The 18,261-nt window shown below is 44.2% G+C and overlaps 1 protein-coding gene across 9 annotated transcripts in view; it reads left to right on the top strand.

The window, feature by feature from the left end:
- The window catches only part of RBMS3 (RNA binding motif single stranded interacting protein 3), a gene marked incomplete at its 3' end in the record, with an annotated part of 741,806 nt that overhangs the window by 715,108 nt on the left and 8,437 nt on the right, over positions 1 to 18,261 (top strand). For 7 of the 9 annotated variants that reach the window (XM_083705903.1, XM_083705901.1, XM_083705906.1 and 4 more), the window contains 2 exons: positions 13,050 to 13,130; positions 15,043 to 15,170. In XM_083705903.1, coding sequence (XP_083562029.1) covers positions 13,050 to 13,130; positions 15,043 to 15,170 — 209 coding nt within the window. Of the gene's footprint in view, positions 1 to 13,049; positions 13,131 to 15,042; positions 15,175 to 18,261 lie in introns of those variants that run through there. The other 2 variants (XM_083705904.1, XM_083705909.1) reach the window with 1 other exon arrangement.

An 18,261-nucleotide genomic window follows, 5' to 3' on the forward strand; every position in this document is an offset into this window, starting at 1 on the left:
AACCAAGGCACTTTCCCATAGAAAACAATGCAAAAAGGATTAATCTGTTCCAGACTTTTTAAAAACAACCCCTAAAACAGCAATTTAACATGAATTTTACTATCTAACGAGACCATTGATCCATAAAATGAAAGCAATAAACCATGTACTGCAGTCACTCAATCAATCAGCTGAACTGGGTTCCACACAGTTACAAAAACGAAACAAAAAAGCTGCCAAAACAAAAATGCAAAATAAATAGCAAAAACTGACAGAACCTCAGCGTAACACTCAAAACGGAAGCATGGCACTCCAAAGAGAGCACGTTCAGCTTTCGAAAAATGTTCTCAAACCGGAACACTTATGTCAGGACTTCCAGGTTTTCAGTGTTTAGGTTCCTAGTTGTTTGAGCACCAAGGCATTTGAGAAGCAAGGTACCACTGTATTGAGAAATAGAAATCAATCGCAAGTAGCAAGAAAACAAAAGAGTAATGCTGTCCCTTAAGCAAAACACAAAGAAAGCACCTCCACACAGCTTGGAGCCCTGAACTATCAGGGGTCCTGATCAAAATGTGCTTTCCCATGTGGCTCCCAGCAGAATATTATTAATAATAATAAAGCGACATCAAACATTAAAAACTTCCCTAAACAGGGCTGCCTTCAGATGTCTTCTCAAAGTCAGATAGTTGTTTATTTTGTTGACATCTGATGGGAGGGTGTTCCACAGGGCAGGCGCCACTACAGAGAAGGCCCTCTGCCTAGTTCCCTGTAGCTTCACTTCTCGCAGTGAGGGAACCGCCAGAAGGCCCTTGGAGCTGGACCTCAGTGTCCGGACTTAGGGGTAGAGACGCTCCTTGAGGTATACTGGGCCGAGGCCATTTAGGGACAACTGTTGCTGATCAGCGTAGATATTACAAAACTAGGTGGACCAATGGTATTCCTGTGTTGAGAAATATCCTCAGGGAAGGTTGGGGGTGAAGTGTTCAAGGTGCACAGATGTTGAGACTGGGGCTGGCATGCGTGGCTCCATGTTGCAACTCATGTTGTAATTCCCTGTTCATAATGTCCAGAGGGGGCTTTGGATACAGATACAGAATGTGTCCTCGTACCACTCTGTTTAAGGTGCAGCAGTCTATGCATCACAACGTCGTGATGCCAAAGTTCATAATTTCTCAGGTTGCACTATGAATTTGTCCAGTTTGTAGCACTCAGAGGTATTACGTACAGTTTCCCCCGTGAAATTCTTCATCGGCTCAGGATGAAAAATGAGATTTTGAACACGCCTTGTCAGCAGCGTCTCACCGTAATTACTTTTGTCAAAATGTTGGACGTCAAACATAGCTTAGCGAGAGCTGTGCTGTGCGAAAGTTCTTAATGGCTGATTTTAAGACTCAAGGGAATCATATGGTTCCTGAACTATTGGTGCAGTGGGTTCCTGTGCCTTGGGAGCAAGTGAATTGTGCTTTTTCAGACTGTAGCCAAGGTTTGTTCTGGACTACAGAATGTGGTTAAAGAGGAGGAAGTTTAACTACAGTCTTGGGTTCAGATGACATATTAAGCCATGCTGTACGTGAGAGAGGGAATGTGTATACAGTCGTACCTTGGATCTCAAATGCCTTGGTACTCAGACGTTTTGGCTCTGGAACGCCGCAACCCCGGAAGTGATTGTTCTGGTTTGCGAACATTCTTTGGAACCCGAACTTCCAATGTGGCTTCCTGCAGCCAATCAGAAACTGTGCTTTGGTTTCTGAATGTTTTGGAAGTCAAACAGACTTCCAGAACGGATTCCGTTCAACATCCAAGGTACGACTGTATTATTATTATTATTATTATTATTATTATACTTTATATACCGCCCTATACTCGGAGGTCTCACGGCGGTTCACGGAAAATAAGAACAATAATCCAATAACAGCCCCCCCCCAAAGAGTCTCATTTTATAAGGATATAGGATGCCAATCAGGTCAAGACACAATATATATGCCAAGACAATGCCCAAAGGGACAGTGCTGTCAAATGAGGCCCCTGGGTGCTAACCCTAAGGCTAGTTGTAACACACAATGATTGAAAGAACATACTAACGTGACTGTAAAAATCAAACTTGCTCTAAGAGCAAAATCATAGCTAAAAAAATATTTTAAACCTGAGGCTTCACTTTTTCTTGTCTTCCATTTTTGGGCGTGGAGCCTCTTTTACTCTCCCTCGCTTTTCTTACTGATATAATGATATATTAAACAAGTGCTTTTTATGAATATCCAATATGCCAGAGTTAAAATAAGTGTAGTAGAAACAGCTTTTTGTGCACAGCATTTAAAATGAGGATAAACATGAGGATAAAAACAAGCTAGCTAGACCCTTCCCCTGGTTTTGTTGTTTTTTAAATGGTAATAATAGAATTTGTGACAAACAGTTCCAACAGGTAGCGTATAATTTTACAAAAGGGAATAATTCCTAACGCTTTACAACATAGATTGCCAATCCCCTGTGGCTGGAGTGATTGGGCATCTTTGATGAGAAGTGAGTAAATAATTCATTCCATTATGTTAATCTCCCCCCCCCCCCCCCACATCAAGAACATTGCAGGGGGGAAATGTGCACTTGGTAACAGTCTTCTAAAAATGGATTAAAGTGAGAGCTAGGTATTCTATAATTGGAAACCAAAAGGAAGCATTCTGCTGTCTGTAGCCCCCCACCCGGGCAAAAAGGGAAATTCTGTGGTTGGAGTAAATCAAATCCCAGGTTTCCATATTTTTGTCTGTGTTGTATAATTGATCCTGCTCTAGCTTGTCAGGGGGGGGGGGATATGTGTTGTTGCAGAGAACTGGAGCTCCACCCCCCTCTGAACATTCAAAGCCCTAGGTTTTGTAGTAAAATATCCCCCAGCTGAATTGGATCGACTCTGCAAATCAGCCAGCTAACGCAAATGTTTGCCTTCGTGAGCTCAGCCTTTGCTTTCTAAGAATTTTCTCTAATATTTGCCTCAGCTGAGCGTTTATATGGGCAAACAAAAGACTCCCAGCAAGTTCGTCGCAGAGAACGTAATGTAAAAGAGGCGCTAAGAGAGACGAAGTCAATTCACTTTCTCATTCCAGTGAACGTTCGTTGGATGAGGAATGTGGAGGGTAGCCATTCATGACTCAATTCCAATAGATATGTAGCTTTTCCCAGGAGCTTCTCGGTGGGACTTCCTAGCTCCCATGTTTGTTAGGAATGGTCTTTGTCAATTGGATCAGAGGACATTCCAAGGAGTAGGGAGGTTCAGGTGCTCCTCCAAAATATTTCCTATTACCTCAGCTTTCAGTCACAGAATATTGCGTATAGCAGAATCGCTGATCTTTTCAGAATTGTCTTTGCCTCCCATTCACCGTCCCCAATGATTCTTTCCGGAGTTGCCCTTCAGTGGGTTGAAGTGATGCTTTGTTTGTGTAGACATTTTCTTAATGTAGGGGAGAAGCTGGCTTTTGAGAACCCCTAATTTAATTTTTCTCACCTGCCATTTAGCAGCTGACTCCAGAGTGGGTTACAACAATCTAAAATTTAACATAATAGCTAAAACAAAACGCAGCCATAGGAATAGGGTGGGCTGTGATAAAATATTTACTTTCATCAAGTTATATTTAACAGAAATTAAGATACACAGAGAACTTAAATAGCTACTAGTGGTTTATAATCAAAACATTAATGGTAAATATGAAAGTTGTGTTAACATTGTTATTTGTGGTAGTGATAGGACAGCATCTGTCTCTGTTTTATTTTCTTTCTCGACAGTCTTATTTTCCTAGCCTTCTTTCCTGTGATCTTTTTCAGTTAACAAAAAGTTTCAGTCCTGAGGCCAGGATGAGTGATAAGCAGCTGCTGTCTCAGTTTGTACAATTATAATTCCTCTTTGGGTTGGTTGACTCACACCTCCACAGGCAGACTTCATCGCCTTCTGAAATCAGCCCGTAATTGAGAGAACTGCTGAGTCTCTTTTTTCATCTCTGAAAAGACTCTCTCCTCATACCTTTAAAACATTAGCGTTATTGATTTTGAAGTTCAACACGGTTTAGGTATATATGATGACATAATAAGCCTAGAACAATGAAAGCTAGTCTTTGTAATGGGAATCCTTGCGGGGGAAGTACTTTTTATTTTGTTTCAATCCTACTTTTCAGAGAGAGAAACCCGTTCCATGCGCGGCTGGCAAATGGCAGGCTTGCATTTGCAAATGATTTGCCTGCGTCAAGAGATTGTAACTGCTCTTGTTTGAAACCAGCTTTAATATAGATGGGGAAGATTTTGCCAATAAACACCGGTTGGTATAGGAGAAAGATGCTTGAGCTTTTCTGTCAGTTGCAGTGCCATATGGCTAACATACCGAAGCCTAGGAGTGAATGAGAGTGATGGGAAGCTAAGAAACTATCAGATCCTGCAGGAGCCTTGTGGAACGTGTATCCCTCAACAAGCCTGTACTGTGGTCTTGAGAACAGAACATCATGTACTACTTGCTTGAGCATGTATGGAGCATAGGCACAGAGCGGGAATTCTTGAATGTTGATGAATAGCTTTTGAAAGACTAGGACAAGGGTAGGAACTGCATCTGGCTGGCAGGCCAGAACCTTCTCTCTCCCTTACCCTGTGGGCTGTGTTTGTCAGGTGGGCATGCTATGGGCTTTGCAGGTGCCACTGATCAGCTGGTGGGTGGTGCAAGCCACATCTTTACCTGCCCTGATGTCATATATGTGAACTATACCTTAGAGAAAGGGTGAATAGAGGGAGGGCATGATAGAGCTTTGTTGAAGTATGCATGTGTGCAGAAAGTAGATAAAGAGTTTGTCTTCTGTCAACAATAAGACGCAAGTCTGGAGCACCTCTCAGGTTAACTAAGAAAATTTAGCTGTGTGCTGTTCTGCATGATTTGTCAGCTTTGCTAGTGTGTAGACACAGATCAAGCCCACCCCCACCCCCAGCTCCCATTTTGCAGTGCATATCCTATGGTGGGCTCAGGCTATGCCTTGAAATATATTCAGACGGTTCTCATTTCGAAACCATTTTCAGTCTCCAAAAGATCCTGCATCGTGGCAAAGATTATAGTTGGAGGTGGTAAAGATGGAAAAGCTCTGCTGGATCATCCATTCTGTTTGCCTGCATATCTGTCTGCCTGCATTGTCTGAAGTGCTCTCTGTGGTACTATTTCCCCTCTTGGTTATCCTGGAAGATTAACCGATCAGTGGGCCACAGAATCTTCCTCTATGTCAGCTGAAGCCTTTTATGCAGGTTCAGAAAGACAGAGAGACCACAGAACCATTTCTTGTTGTGTTTTACGTGGTGTTTTAACCTGCTTGGTTGTCCCCCACACTAAGACTTAGTCAAGCCTTCCTAATTGAAAGCAAATTTCTTCATGAAAGCCCCGTCTTCTTTATAGACTTTAAAACAAGAGTCTCACAGGTCCATCTTCAATTATATAGAATTATTTAGAATTTCTGGCAGACATCACTATTACATATGCTCTGGATGAAAGGTGTCACTAAGCTTTAAAATATGACAATTGTTACTTTCATTTTTCATTTTGTTAATTACATTTCCCCCAAATAATAACCTTGATCATCATACCAATATAATTTCAGTTGATGCCCACGAGTCACCTTTCAAATGCATTTTCTTTTTCCATCCTCCCAACATTTTCCATCAGTATTATTCACAGAACGAGAATATGATCCCCCCCCCCTTTTGTCAGCCTCTCCGCTGATTGATTGGATATGCTACATATTTCCTTTATGTACGTCCTCATAATGTACACATCACATTTCTTCCCAGTAAGATCTTAATCAGAACAGGTAATGGCCTTCAGCTTTCTCATTAGCAAAATGGAAAGGCACCTTAACAAATCCACTAGAAATAAGCCCTTTTAATAAAAACTCACGGAAAAAGAAATTGCAATATGCCAGCCAACATGGAATCAGTTTACTTTAAATGATTTCCAACTAAATAAGCGATGGGGGAGCATTGGAGAAAGACTGCCACCCATTGTACATAGTGAGCAAACATTTTCAGACTTAAGTCATGACAATGGCTCTGCTCCCCACCGCCAGCATTTTAAAAGCGGTCCGGGATAGCAGGGAATTGCGCTGCGCTTTCCCGCTATCCCGGACCGCTTTTAAAATGCTGGCCGTCGGGAGCAAAGACTTTGCTCCCCCCCGCCTGCCTTCCCGGGACAGCAGAGACTTCTCCGCTGTCCCGGGTGATCTTAAAATGCTGGCGGGCGGCAGCGAAGCCTCCGCTGTCCCGGGGCGATTTTAAAATGCTGGCGGGCGGCAGGGAAACCTTCGCTGCCGCCCACCAGCATTTTAAGATCGCCCCGGGACAGCGGAGAAGTCTCCACTGTCCCGGGAAGGCAGGCGGGGGGGAGCAAAGACTTTCGCCCCCCCACCGGCCTTCAGAAGAGGTCCTGGACCTCTTCTGAAGGCCGGTGGTGGGTGAAAGTCTTTGCTCCCCCCCGCCTGCCTTCAAAAGCCGTCGGCTTCGCTGCCGCCCACCAGCATTTTAAAATCACCCCGGGACAGCGGAGGCTTCGCTGCCGCCCGCCAGCATTTTAAAATCGCCCCAGGACAGCGGAGAAGTCTCCGCTGTCCCGGGGGCTTTTAAAATGCTGGCGGTCGGTAGCAAAGCCCTCCTGTCCCCGGAGCTTGCAGGGCGTGAGGTGGGGAGAAGGGCTTTTCTTCCCCCCGCCAGCCTTCAGAACAGCCTTCTGAAGGCTGGCGGTGGGAAAAAAAGCCCTTGTCCCCCCCCCCCAGCCTTCAGAAGAGGTCGGGGGACAAACTGTCCCCGGACCTGGTCTGAAGGCGGTTTCCATAGGAACGCATTGATTGATTTTCAATGCATTCCTATGGGAAACCGTGCTTCGCAAGACGAAAAACTCGCAAGACAAAAAGACTTGCGGAACGAATTAATTTCGCCTTGTGAGGCACCACTGTATTCTGAATCTCAGAAGCCAGAACAGCAAGAGGGATCGCTGCGCAGTGAAAGCAGCAATCCCTCTTGCTGTTCTGGCTTCTGGGATAGCTGCGCAGCCTGCATTCGCTCCATAAGACGCACACACATTTCCCCTTACTTTTTAGGAAGGAAAAAGTGAGTCTTATAGAGCAAAAAAAAATACGGTAATTTGCTCTTCAGTCGCTGCAACCCAGTGCACACTTACTTGAGAGTAATCTCCTTTGAACATAATAGCACTTGTTGAGTTAACATACATAGGATTGCTGTGTTTAATGGCTTTAGGGAGAATTATGTGACATGAGGAACATTCAGAACGAGGGGAGTGGGGATGTATGAATCTTGAAACCATTTCTTTTTCATCATTGCATCTTGCTGTTTTCTGTCTCTTCTTTCCTGCAACCTTTCCTCCCTCTTTGCTTTGCTCTGAATATATTTCTATACTGAATGAAACTTTAGCCAGAATAGCCGTTGCTCACTTCCCTTCCCATCAAGCATTTACCAGAAGTTGTGTGTCTCTTTCAGTCTGTCTGAAATTATTTACGATCAGTGCACTGAAATTTCAATGTGGAGACAAGACTTGATTAATTCCTTTCCCATAGAAGTGGATTGCTTTCTTTCCCCCAGCGCTGATTTCATTAAATGCTTCTTTACATTAAAATTCCCAGCATTGATGTTTGCCTTTAGATTGAGGAGGGCAGGAGAAGGGGCCGATGCAGTCAGCGGCATTAAATGGCTGTCTTTATGAGCTGGCTAGGTGGGCAAATTGGTGCTGAAACTTTTTCCCAGATAAAATGTTGGTTTTGTAGGAAAATACTTCAGTGGCATTCTGTTCCCTCCCACTCCCAAATACATTGATGCCTCCTCAAAGAGGGATTGATTGCACTCCAGAGGGCCACCTGAACAAGGAAACAGGCACATATCTGTATCATGGCTGTCAACTTTCAGATTTGAAAATAAGGGATCAGCAGCCTCGAAAATAAGGTATCAGCAGCCTCACCTGTCCCGGGGACAGTCTACGGGATATCTAACAATCCGGGATAGCAGCGGGAAACGGCGCTGGAATAAGGGAATTTCCCGCAAAAAAAGGGAAGGTTGACAGCTATGATCTGTATGTGTTAGTGCAATCAGAGTGGCTGGGGAAACCCAGCCAGATGGGCGGTGTATAAATGATAAAGTATTGTTGTTGTTGTTGTTGTTATTATTATTATTATTATTATTAGATGTGCAAGGCAAGATGCATAAGGAAACAATTAACCGTGAAACTGCCCCACTCTGGGGCTCTGTGTCTTCAGACACTGATTTTTCTCACACCCGTGGTCTGCGTGAGGATAAAGGTTACTCTGGGTGTGCAGAGATTGTGTCTACATGTAAATTAGATTCTTCGTGGAGCATTAATTAAAATGCTGAGGATTAATCGCAGTTCTTTGTGGTGGTTACCAATCTTAGATAGCTGCCTCTCTCACAACAAGCACACCAGCTTCTGCTCGCCCTTTCATTAAAAAAAACAAACATTTTTATTTGATTAGTTACAGTGCCAAATACATATCCATAAAATGAGATTTCTCTGAATCTCGCGACCTCCCCGCTCCCCCAGTCCACTCCTTGGGTCCTATGATCATTTCCAACTGCCTGTTATTTCATAGTCTATGTTTTGTGTCTATCCAGATTGTCCATAATATCTGTTACATTACAAGTGGGATTAAAATCCTGCGAATGTTTTCATCTGCTTACAGTGGTCTCCTAAATAAATTATGAACTTTCCCCATTCTTTCTTCTGCTCGCCCTTTCAAAAGCAATTTGTAACCTAATTCCAGAAAACAAATACATATAAAGCTATAACAGATAAAGTGTTCTGGGGCAATGGCTTGATGCAATTTAAAAGTGTTTGAGTGCTAGTGGTGAATCACCTGGATTCTGCAAAGTGGTGCTCAGCACTAAGACAGCATGGTGCATCCCTCCAATAGAGCCCGGTGAGACAATTCACTGGTCAGAGCTTCCACTGCCAGGCCATCAGCCAGGAAAGGACTCAATCTCATGGCACTCAACTTTTTTCTGACTAAGCACTCAACAAATTGGGCTGGTAGGCTGCTTCCAGCGGGGAGGATGCACTGAGTGTTGTGGAATTTGCTGGTTTTTGTGGCACAGCAGGATTTAATGGGAGGAGCACAGTCCAAACGAGAAATGTTGTCCAATACATTTTGGTACCCCTTTGCAGGCCTTTCTCCTGCCTTAGATAAAATGTGAGTGAGCAAAACAGGTGATATAAACCCTCATTAAATTCACAGGTGTGCTTCCCTTCCTGATTTCAAATTTTATTTTAATCTGTTTGACCTTATTCATTTTGTTGCATCTGTTTTTTCTATCCCTAATCTAGAGAAAGCTTCATTTTCTAATAAATTCAGTACAGAGGTCTCACTAGATTACTGTGGCTGAAACAAAGCTGTTAGCAATTAGTGGGTATTTCCTATAAGTATAGTATCACATCCTGTATTGGATAAGTATGTATTTATGATCCACCTTGTGCATTTAAAGTACTGCTCACCAACAAAATGTCTGCTTTAATTGGTAATGTTTTCATAGTGCGGCCATCACAGGAAGCAGCCATAAATCAATTGTGTCCAAGATTTTTGCAGAGCAGGTGTGGTGTCATAGGTAGAGTATTGCACTATGGCCTAGGAGACCAGGGTTCAAATCCCCACTTGCTATAAAGCTTACTGGGTGTTCTTGGGCCAGTCACTGTCTCTTAGTCCAACCTACTTCGCAGGATTGTTGTGATGACAAAATGGGGGGCAGAAGGGGGGGAGAATGTACACTACTCTGAGCTCCTTGGAGGAAAACGTGGTATTTAAAATATAATAAATCAATGAAGCGCATACTTGTGACAAAGTATAATGGGCAAGCACCATTAGTCAAGTAAGGCTAATTCCCAGTAATCTGCCCAATATATACAGAGTTCCTAGAACCAATAATGTAGGTCTGCATCTCACATTATATTTCAAGTCATGGGTGTTTTCATTCTCGTCATTCCTGAATCTGCCCATAGAAGTAGGGTGGGGTAATTGTGTGAGAACTATAGTACCTCCCTCAGGGAGAAAGTCTAGGCTGAATATTTTCCTTGGCAAAAACAGATGTGTCTTGTAATGTAGCTAGAGTGTCACCCTGTGGGATTCAAGTAGAACATCTTCATGTACTAGTTTTCTTGAGAGCTCCATTACTTGTGGCATGTAGAAATATATTTGGTGTCAGAATGCATAGGATGACCTCTAAGATTCTGTGGTGTGAGCTCTCCCCAGAACCCTGGCCACCATATCTGATGCTGAATTCTGTGTTACCCAATTGACTAGGATTATGATGCGGGTGGCGCTGTGGGTTAAACCACAGAGCCTAGGACTTGCTGATCAGAAGGTCGGTGATTCGAATCCCTGCAACGGGGTGAGCTCCCATTGCTCGGTCCTTGCTCCTGCCAACCTAGCAGTTCGAAAGCACGTCAAAGTGCAAGTAGATAAATAGGTACCACTGCGGTGGGAAGGTAAACAGCATTTCCGTGCATTGCTCTGGTTCGCAAGAAGTGGCTTAGTCATGCTGGCCACATGACCCGGAAGCTGTATGTCGGCTCCCTCGGCCAGTAAAGCAAGATGAGCGCCACAACCCCAGAGTCGGTCACGACTGGACCTAATGGTCAGGGGTCCCTTTACCTTTACCTTTTATGCAGTGAAGAAGCCCTTTTAAGAATATATGGTGCCTGAGCAACAGGAGACGGGGAGCAGTGGCTGCAAATCCCACAAAACAATGGGCGGCTCCTCCTTGGAAAAGACACCTGTTGTTGCTATGAAAATTGCACCACGTGAAAATTCAGGGCAGAAGCATGCTGTTTCTGAACAATTTGCACCACCTGCCCCCCCAGAGTATGCACTAAATGAAAGTAGGAATGGGTCTCTTCTGGTCCATTGCTGCTTCTCACTTCAGCTCTTCTGATGGCTGACACTAACGCTGGATAACTTTGAGATTTCTCCGGGTCTGTCATGAAAAGGGCCACCTCCCAGACCAGCACAATCCTTCCTTGACCCTTAGGCTGCAGCATGGGAGCAAGAGCCACCCTCCTTGCAGACAGAACTTCCATCAAAATCAGGATATTATTGCCTGCATGGATTTCAGTATCAAAATATTCGTGTTTTCTTTGCTTCCCTCCACTGTGACTCTTTTTCTACCTCACGGTGTTGGTGTAGGTGCAAGAATTCAAGGCTCGTTTGAAAAGAGATGTTTTAAGGCACGTTTTGTAAAAAGGGTGTTTAGCTTTTCCTATTTCAGCAGGTAAATCTGGTCCATATTTTAATCATTTTAAGACCCACCAAGCCCCATTTAGGGAACATTTGGATATTCTGTGCCTCTCTGAAGATAACAGGTGTTGGAGGTGTTCTTGCTGACGTGGATGAATATTTTTGTCAGTGAGCGAGAGAGTGGCGAAACAAAGCGATGTGACGACTTAATATTGATAGGACATTGAAGGATTTGAGTAATTTGTTGCCTTCAGCCAAATTCCTCTACAAGCAATACAGGAAGGGAATAATGCTGTAAGAGTGTCAGAAAAACACTCATAATTAAGGATGTTTCTATAGCACTTGAGGGCAAGAGCTTTTCAGGAGAATTTCTAATGTTGATAGCTAAGACGACTTCCTGGAAATTAAAAACAATTCATGCGTAGAAGGAAATCAAGTTAGCGGTCTCAGCTATAGAAGGGGAAGCTCTGAGACATCTGTTCCTTTTCTTTCTTTGGCGTTCCCCGCTATTCCCCCCCCCTTTCTTTCCAGGTCTCTAGACACTTAATTGTTCTCATTTTAAATAGCTGTAAGGTAGACTGGATGAAGGTGGCGATCAATTACATGAATGTCAGTTTGGTGACTTTTCCTGCAAAGTAAACAGGTTTGGGAATGTGTGGCACCAAGTTGGAATCTCCAAGTTACTTACTGAGGAGGAATCACAAAGGCTTCACTTATGCTACTCGTAAGGGGTGTTAGTCTCCTCCATTTTTAATGCGTACAGGGGTCAGGTGGGAAATAACGTTCAGGGTTCAAAGACCAAATGCATGCTATGCTGTGCTAGCACTTTATCAAACATGAATGCTTAGCTTTCTCTGGGCCAAAATAGGCATGATGCTAAATGCCTACATCTTCATCTCTCTTTTTTAATGTATAGCAGTCGGCAAGGCTGTGTGTGACTTTTTTTGCTTCTGTGATGCACAGTGCCGTGAATTAATTCTTTTCCTCCACAACGACCACAGTCCTGACAAAAATCACCTGCCACAGGCTGCCATCAGGCCAAGGAGAAACGTTTTACTAAGCACCAATGGTAGCGTCCCTTCTGGGCTTAATAGTGGCCACCAGAGGGGAGGGGATCACACTGAGGTGCAGCTGGCACTGTGGTCTAAACCACGGAGCCTCTTGGGCTTGCCGATCAGAAGGTCGGCAGTTCAAATCCCCGCGACGGAGTAAACTCCCATTGCTCTGTCCCAGCTCCTGCCAACCTAGCAGTTCGAACGCATGCCAGTGCTAGTAGATAATTAGGTACTGCTACAGTGAGAAGGTAAATGGCTTTTCCGTGGATTAGCTAGTTGGACTGAATTCGTTTAGAATTTGAATGCTTTAGCAACCCACCAGGGCCGGATTTAGGTTTGATGAGGCCCTAAGCTACTAAAGGTAATCGGGCCCTTTATCTGTCCAGCTGTCCTTTGTTAACAAATTGTTGCTGTTTTTTGTGTTGAATATATGGTAATTTATGGACCTAATAGGTATCTAAAGCCATTTGCACATAACAAAATACGTATTTTATCAAAGTAATTGTTGAACTGAAATACAATTAATACATGTACATCTAGCTCCCTCCCCTTTAATTTTTTTGGGGCCCCCCAAGAGAGTGGGGCCCTAAGCTATAGCTTGTTTAGCTTATATGTAAATCCATCACTGTAACCTACACTTCATCTGTCACATTGGAACTGCTCAGTAGACTAGAAGCCCCAAGGTTATGTGATGCTGCTTGCTGAAAATAATTGGGTACAGTACAATGAACGTTTCTACAATAATTTTGCATTTGCCTCGTTCTAGTATATGACGGCTGCTGCTCCTATGCAGGGGACGTACATCCCCCAGTATACTCCTGTGCCTCCAACAGCTGTCCCTCTTGAAGTAAGTCCACTTTGCTTGTGTTTTCACCTTGTTTCACCTCTTTGGGGAAGCATCTCCTTAACTGTTTTTAAGGATGGGACCATCTGCTTGTATGGTGTAGCTCCCCTTAGAGAAATACACAGGTTTGGTTTTAGTTTTCACCGAAGATGAAATGGAAACTTCTGTTGGGTAGTTCAGTCTTCAGGGGGGGGGGGGAGGTGGCAACAGGAACAGGTAACCAAAACCAGACGTCAGACCACAAACACAAAAGAGGTTCAAGAAAAGAAGACTGCAAAAAAACGGGAGGTTTGATGCTCTCCTTAGCATAAGGCTTTTGCCCATAGCTGATTTCTGAAAGCCCAGAAATCGTGACTGAGCAAAGGAAACCTTCCTCTTGTATATATGCAGAACTGGGGGCTGCTGCACTGACTGGGTGCTTTTTCATCCTTGATGAAGGATTTGCTCCCTCCCTCCTTGGGGCCGAGTCCTGCTGCTGACAGTCTAATGAGTAAGTATTTGCTCGGCACTGTGGACCACCAGCTACCCGGAAGAGCTGACTTCTGCTGCCGTTCATCTTCATAAGGCCTTCTGGACAAACAAACAAACAAACAAACAATAAGGAAAAATGGGAACCCTTGAAGGGAGAAGAAAGGTGGTGTTCACTCTTAAATCCATGTGTTTCCTTTTTGGTTCTTCACAGTTTTATCTTAGCCTACTTTTCACCCAGTTATATATATATATATATGTGATGGGCACAGCATGGACTCAGTGATGGTGTCTTGAACTATGCCTCGTTTACAGCTGTCACTCCTTGGATAGCTGAAGATGCTTTTCCCCCAAGAAGCCGCATTGGCACGCCTCTGCTAGAAATATTTGGGCTCTGCATAAGAGACTTCTACACTGTGTTGCCTGCAAATAGCCGTTCTCCCCAGTGAGCACCTCACAACTGTTTCATCCATTCTTTTGAAAGCTTTGCAGTACAGTGGTTTTTCACTCTCTATCATGTTTTGCGGTCAACTTTAATCCTTACATTCTGTTTGAACACTCCTCATAAACCTTTATAAACTAACACCTTGGTATATATTTTTGAAAAAATAATGATGATTCTGAATTTGGAACTCTGAGCGTTAATTGGCTACCTCTTCAGAAGAAAAAGAATGAATTTGAGATTTTTAGAGCTATTGCTACAAGTTATGCATGTGGAAGTGCAATAACAAAGCTATTTTAAATCAGTAATATGCCTTCACCGAATCACAAATTAAACCAGAAATGCTTCTGAGAACTATTTTTTTTAAATGTTTTCTTTAAATGTTTTTCAAAATAGCAAAAACCTATTCCCGCAAAAAATACTTTCCATCAAATTCTAATTTTACAAGCCACAGCAAATCACTTCATAATGCTGTCTTGTTTCATCTTTCCATTACCTATGCAGAAATTACCTTTTAAAAACGATCCGAAATCCCTTGCATTGTTGTCCAAAGCATGATACAGAAAGTGCACTTTGTGTGTGTCGCAAACCCGACGAGCCTGTCTGGTGGGTCTGGATTCCGATCTCATGGCAACGAAAAAGGGAACACCCTCATTGGGTCAAATATTAAATCGCTCTGAGTGTGATCCAAATCAGACCAGCCATGCGTATGTGACAAAGTAGAATAGTCTGGAGAGTGTGGATTTCAAACACTGCATTTGTAATGGAAGAGCTTTCTGCAGGTCTTTGGTGCAAAGCTGCAGTCGTGGCATGCCTCTCTATTAAATGTGTAGCCTTTGTGTCCTACCAGCATGCCGCTTCTGTTACCCCTGACACTCCACAAAATAATGCAATGATACACCTGGAAAGAAATAATGAAGCTGGTGAGATTATATACCGCCTCTTTTCTCCTGTATGTTGCTGGTGTTATTACAGGCAGTAATGTGCTCCTGTTCATCTCCTCAGGGTGTTGTCGCCGATACCTCTCCACAGACAGTAGCACCTTCATCACAGGAAGCCAGTGGTCAGCAACAACAGATGGCTGTGGAAACGTCCAGTGAACATGCACCCACGTATTCCTACCAACAGTCAAAGTAAGTTGACGGCGTTCATCGAATGTGAATCGGGAACACATCATAATTCAGAGGAAACATTTTGAAGTGGCACCGGTTAATAGGACAAAAACAATTATGCATTGTGTAGGGACGCAGGTGGTACTGTGGGTTAAACCACAGAGCCTTGGACTTGCCGATCAGAAGGTTGGTGGTTTGAATCCCCGTGATGGGGTGAGCTCCCGTTGCTTGGTCCCTGCTCCTGCCAACCTAGCAGTTCGAAAGCACGTCAAAGTGCAAGTAGATAAATAGGTACCGCTCTGGCAGGAAGGTAAACGGCGTTTCCGTGCGCTGCTGTGGTTCGCGAGATGAGTGCCGCAACCCCTGAGTCAGTCACGACTGGACCTAATGGTCAGGGGTCCCTTTACCTTTACCTATGTGTGTGTGGGAGAGAGAAGGAGGGCCTGTCTTTTATTCCCATTTTAAAAACAGGGAATTGAGAAAGATATATTAAGTCTATTGAAACCATACCAACAATGAAATCAGCTCAGTGCCCACCCTTTCATTAAAAACAGTCAGTTCCCCAAAGCCTCTTTGAACAAGAACATTTTCACCTGCTGGCAGAAGGACAGCAAAGAGGGAGCCAATCTAGCTTCTCTAGGGAGGGAGTCCCAAAGTCTGGGAGCAGCCACCAGGAAAGCCCTGGTGAAACTCAGAAAAGGACCTCTGCTGAAGATCTCAGAACCTGGGCAGGTTCATATAAGGGAATACAGTCTTTCAGATAGTTTGGATCTAAGCTGTGTAGGGCTTTATAGCTCATAACCAGCACTTTGAATTGTGCCCGAAAACAGATGGGTAGCCAATGGAGCTGCTGTAGCAAGGGAGCTGTCTGCTCCTGGTCAACAATCTGGCTGCGGTTCTTTGAGCCAATTGAAATTTCTGAGCACTTTTCAAAGGCAGCCCCGCATAGAGCGTGCCACAGTACACTAAGGTGTGCATCACTGTGGCCAAATCAGACACCTCAAGGAACAGGCTCAACAGTTGCAGTAGCTTAAATTGTGCAGATACACTCCTGGCCACTGCAGAGACTTGGGCATCCATGTTCAGGGCTGAGTCCAGGAGCAAGGCCAAAATGCAAACCTGTATCTTCAGGGGGAGTATTATCCCATCCAACACAGGCTGAATCCCTATTCCGCCTTCCAGCTGACCAAAAGCACATCTGTCTTGTCTGGATTAGGTTTCAATTTGTTTTCCCTCATCCAATCCATTACAGATGACAGACACCAGTTTAGCACTGAAGCAGCTTCCTTCGGTTTAGGATAAATAGAGCTGACTGATTTAACCTTACTATTATTTCCTTTCTTTCTTTTTTTTACTCTACACACAGCTTCCTTGTTCTTCTAGGGCAGCTGTTACTTGCCCCATTGTCTGCACACTCAGAGTTGTGTTCTGTTTTAGAGCAGAGCCACACCGTACATTTAAAGGACATTCAACACACATTAAAAGCACATGGCTTCCCCCCAAAGAATCCGTGGGAACTTTGTTAAGTGATCTGATGGTGTATCCTGCTTGGCAGGGGGTTGGACTCGATGGCCCTTGTGGTCTCTTCCAACTCTTCTATGATTCTATGATCTAGGAATTGTAGTTCTGTGAGGAGAAAACTGCAGTTTCACAGATTTTGGACGGAGGCGCCATATCCTTTGAATGTGCTTTGAGTGTGATGTGCAAATCTGCCATTAGTGCATCTTGAGTTGTTTTTAATTTATCAGCGCGCTGTTTTGTAGTCCCTTTAAAGCTGCTACGCACAACTGTCTGTTATTGCTGTAGCATACAGTACTGTGGTAGCATTGTGCACAAGCACTTATCGTGGTAAGCAACACAATTTTATCAGGAGCAGTATTACGTCACACCCTTATTGCTGAAAATCCTTTGCTGTGTCTGATTTTGAGGCACATGCGTGGTGCTGACAGCAGACCATACGACACCCCTGGTTTAGCAGCAATGGCAGGAATACTGGAAATCCTGCCAAGTGTGTAAGATCTCACACAGCACTGGGTGAGATCTCGCCCCAAATCAGCACAATGTTGCCTGAAATGGCCTCTGATAGTGGCGGTGCCTCTCCACCAGCAGTGGATTTGGCAGGGTGCGTGGCAGTGAGAGTGGGCAGTCCACGCAAGAGGCAGCAGCAGCAGGTATAGTGGTGGTGGCGGCAACGACAGCAGGGCAAAGCGAAATGGGATAGGGCACCCCTGTCTGGCATAAGACAATAGTTTTAGGTAGTCTCTGTATGGTCAGGCACTCCTCTCGGCTTCTGAGATAGAAAGAGCTAAGATTATCTTAGAAAGTGCCAGGCAGAGTTCTGGGTTCTCTGTGCGATTATAAAATTCTTCACTGGGTCAAAGGAAGATGCATGCCATTAAATATATTCTAACAGAAAGGATGAGTGAAGAAATTATTGACAGCAGGGGGTGTTACAGAGAGTGGCAGGCGGGAAGTTCAGCTGAGAAGAGACGTGTCAAGAGAGTTAGAGAGAAATAAGTGACTGAGTTGAGGGAGAGTGAAAATAGAGGCAAAATGCTTTGGAAACTATTCGTTATAATTTATTAAGTGTCTCCTTATTCTATACTCGCTGCCTTGCGGGACATTTTCGGGAGGCTAAGAAGTAAGCTCTGCGCAAATCTAGAGTGGAGTCCCTAAGGCAACTTTCCGACAACTCCTGCAGCCAAGCTGGTGCCTCTGCTTTCCTTTGCACCATATCAGTGAGGCCGAGAGGGGGGTCTTGTTGTCTGGGCAGCCCAGGACCTCCATACACATTGCCCAGGCTTGCACTTCAGAGAGGTCACTTTGGTGCTGCAAAAACAACATAGGAGGCAGCAGTTATGAGTTACCAGTCTCTGCAGCCACAGCAGGCACTGTGATTCTCCTGGGATTTGAATTCACCCCCCAGAGGCTCACTCCATTGTCTCTCAAGACAGATGGATGCCAACAATGACTTGTTCTTGCTGTTATTTTTCAGATCTCTATACCCCCCCCCCACTTTTAAAGCCATTTATGATATATAGGGTTCTAGGTCAGCAGATCTCACCCACTGTCCGCCTTTTGAATTAGCCAGGTAAATAAATAAAAGGTGTGC

Source organism: Podarcis gaigeae (assembly GCF_964106915.1).
Source record: "Podarcis gaigeae genome assembly, chromosome: 12".
In the NCBI taxonomy this organism is placed as follows: Eukaryota; Metazoa; Chordata; class Lepidosauria; order Squamata; family Lacertidae; genus Podarcis; species Podarcis gaigeae.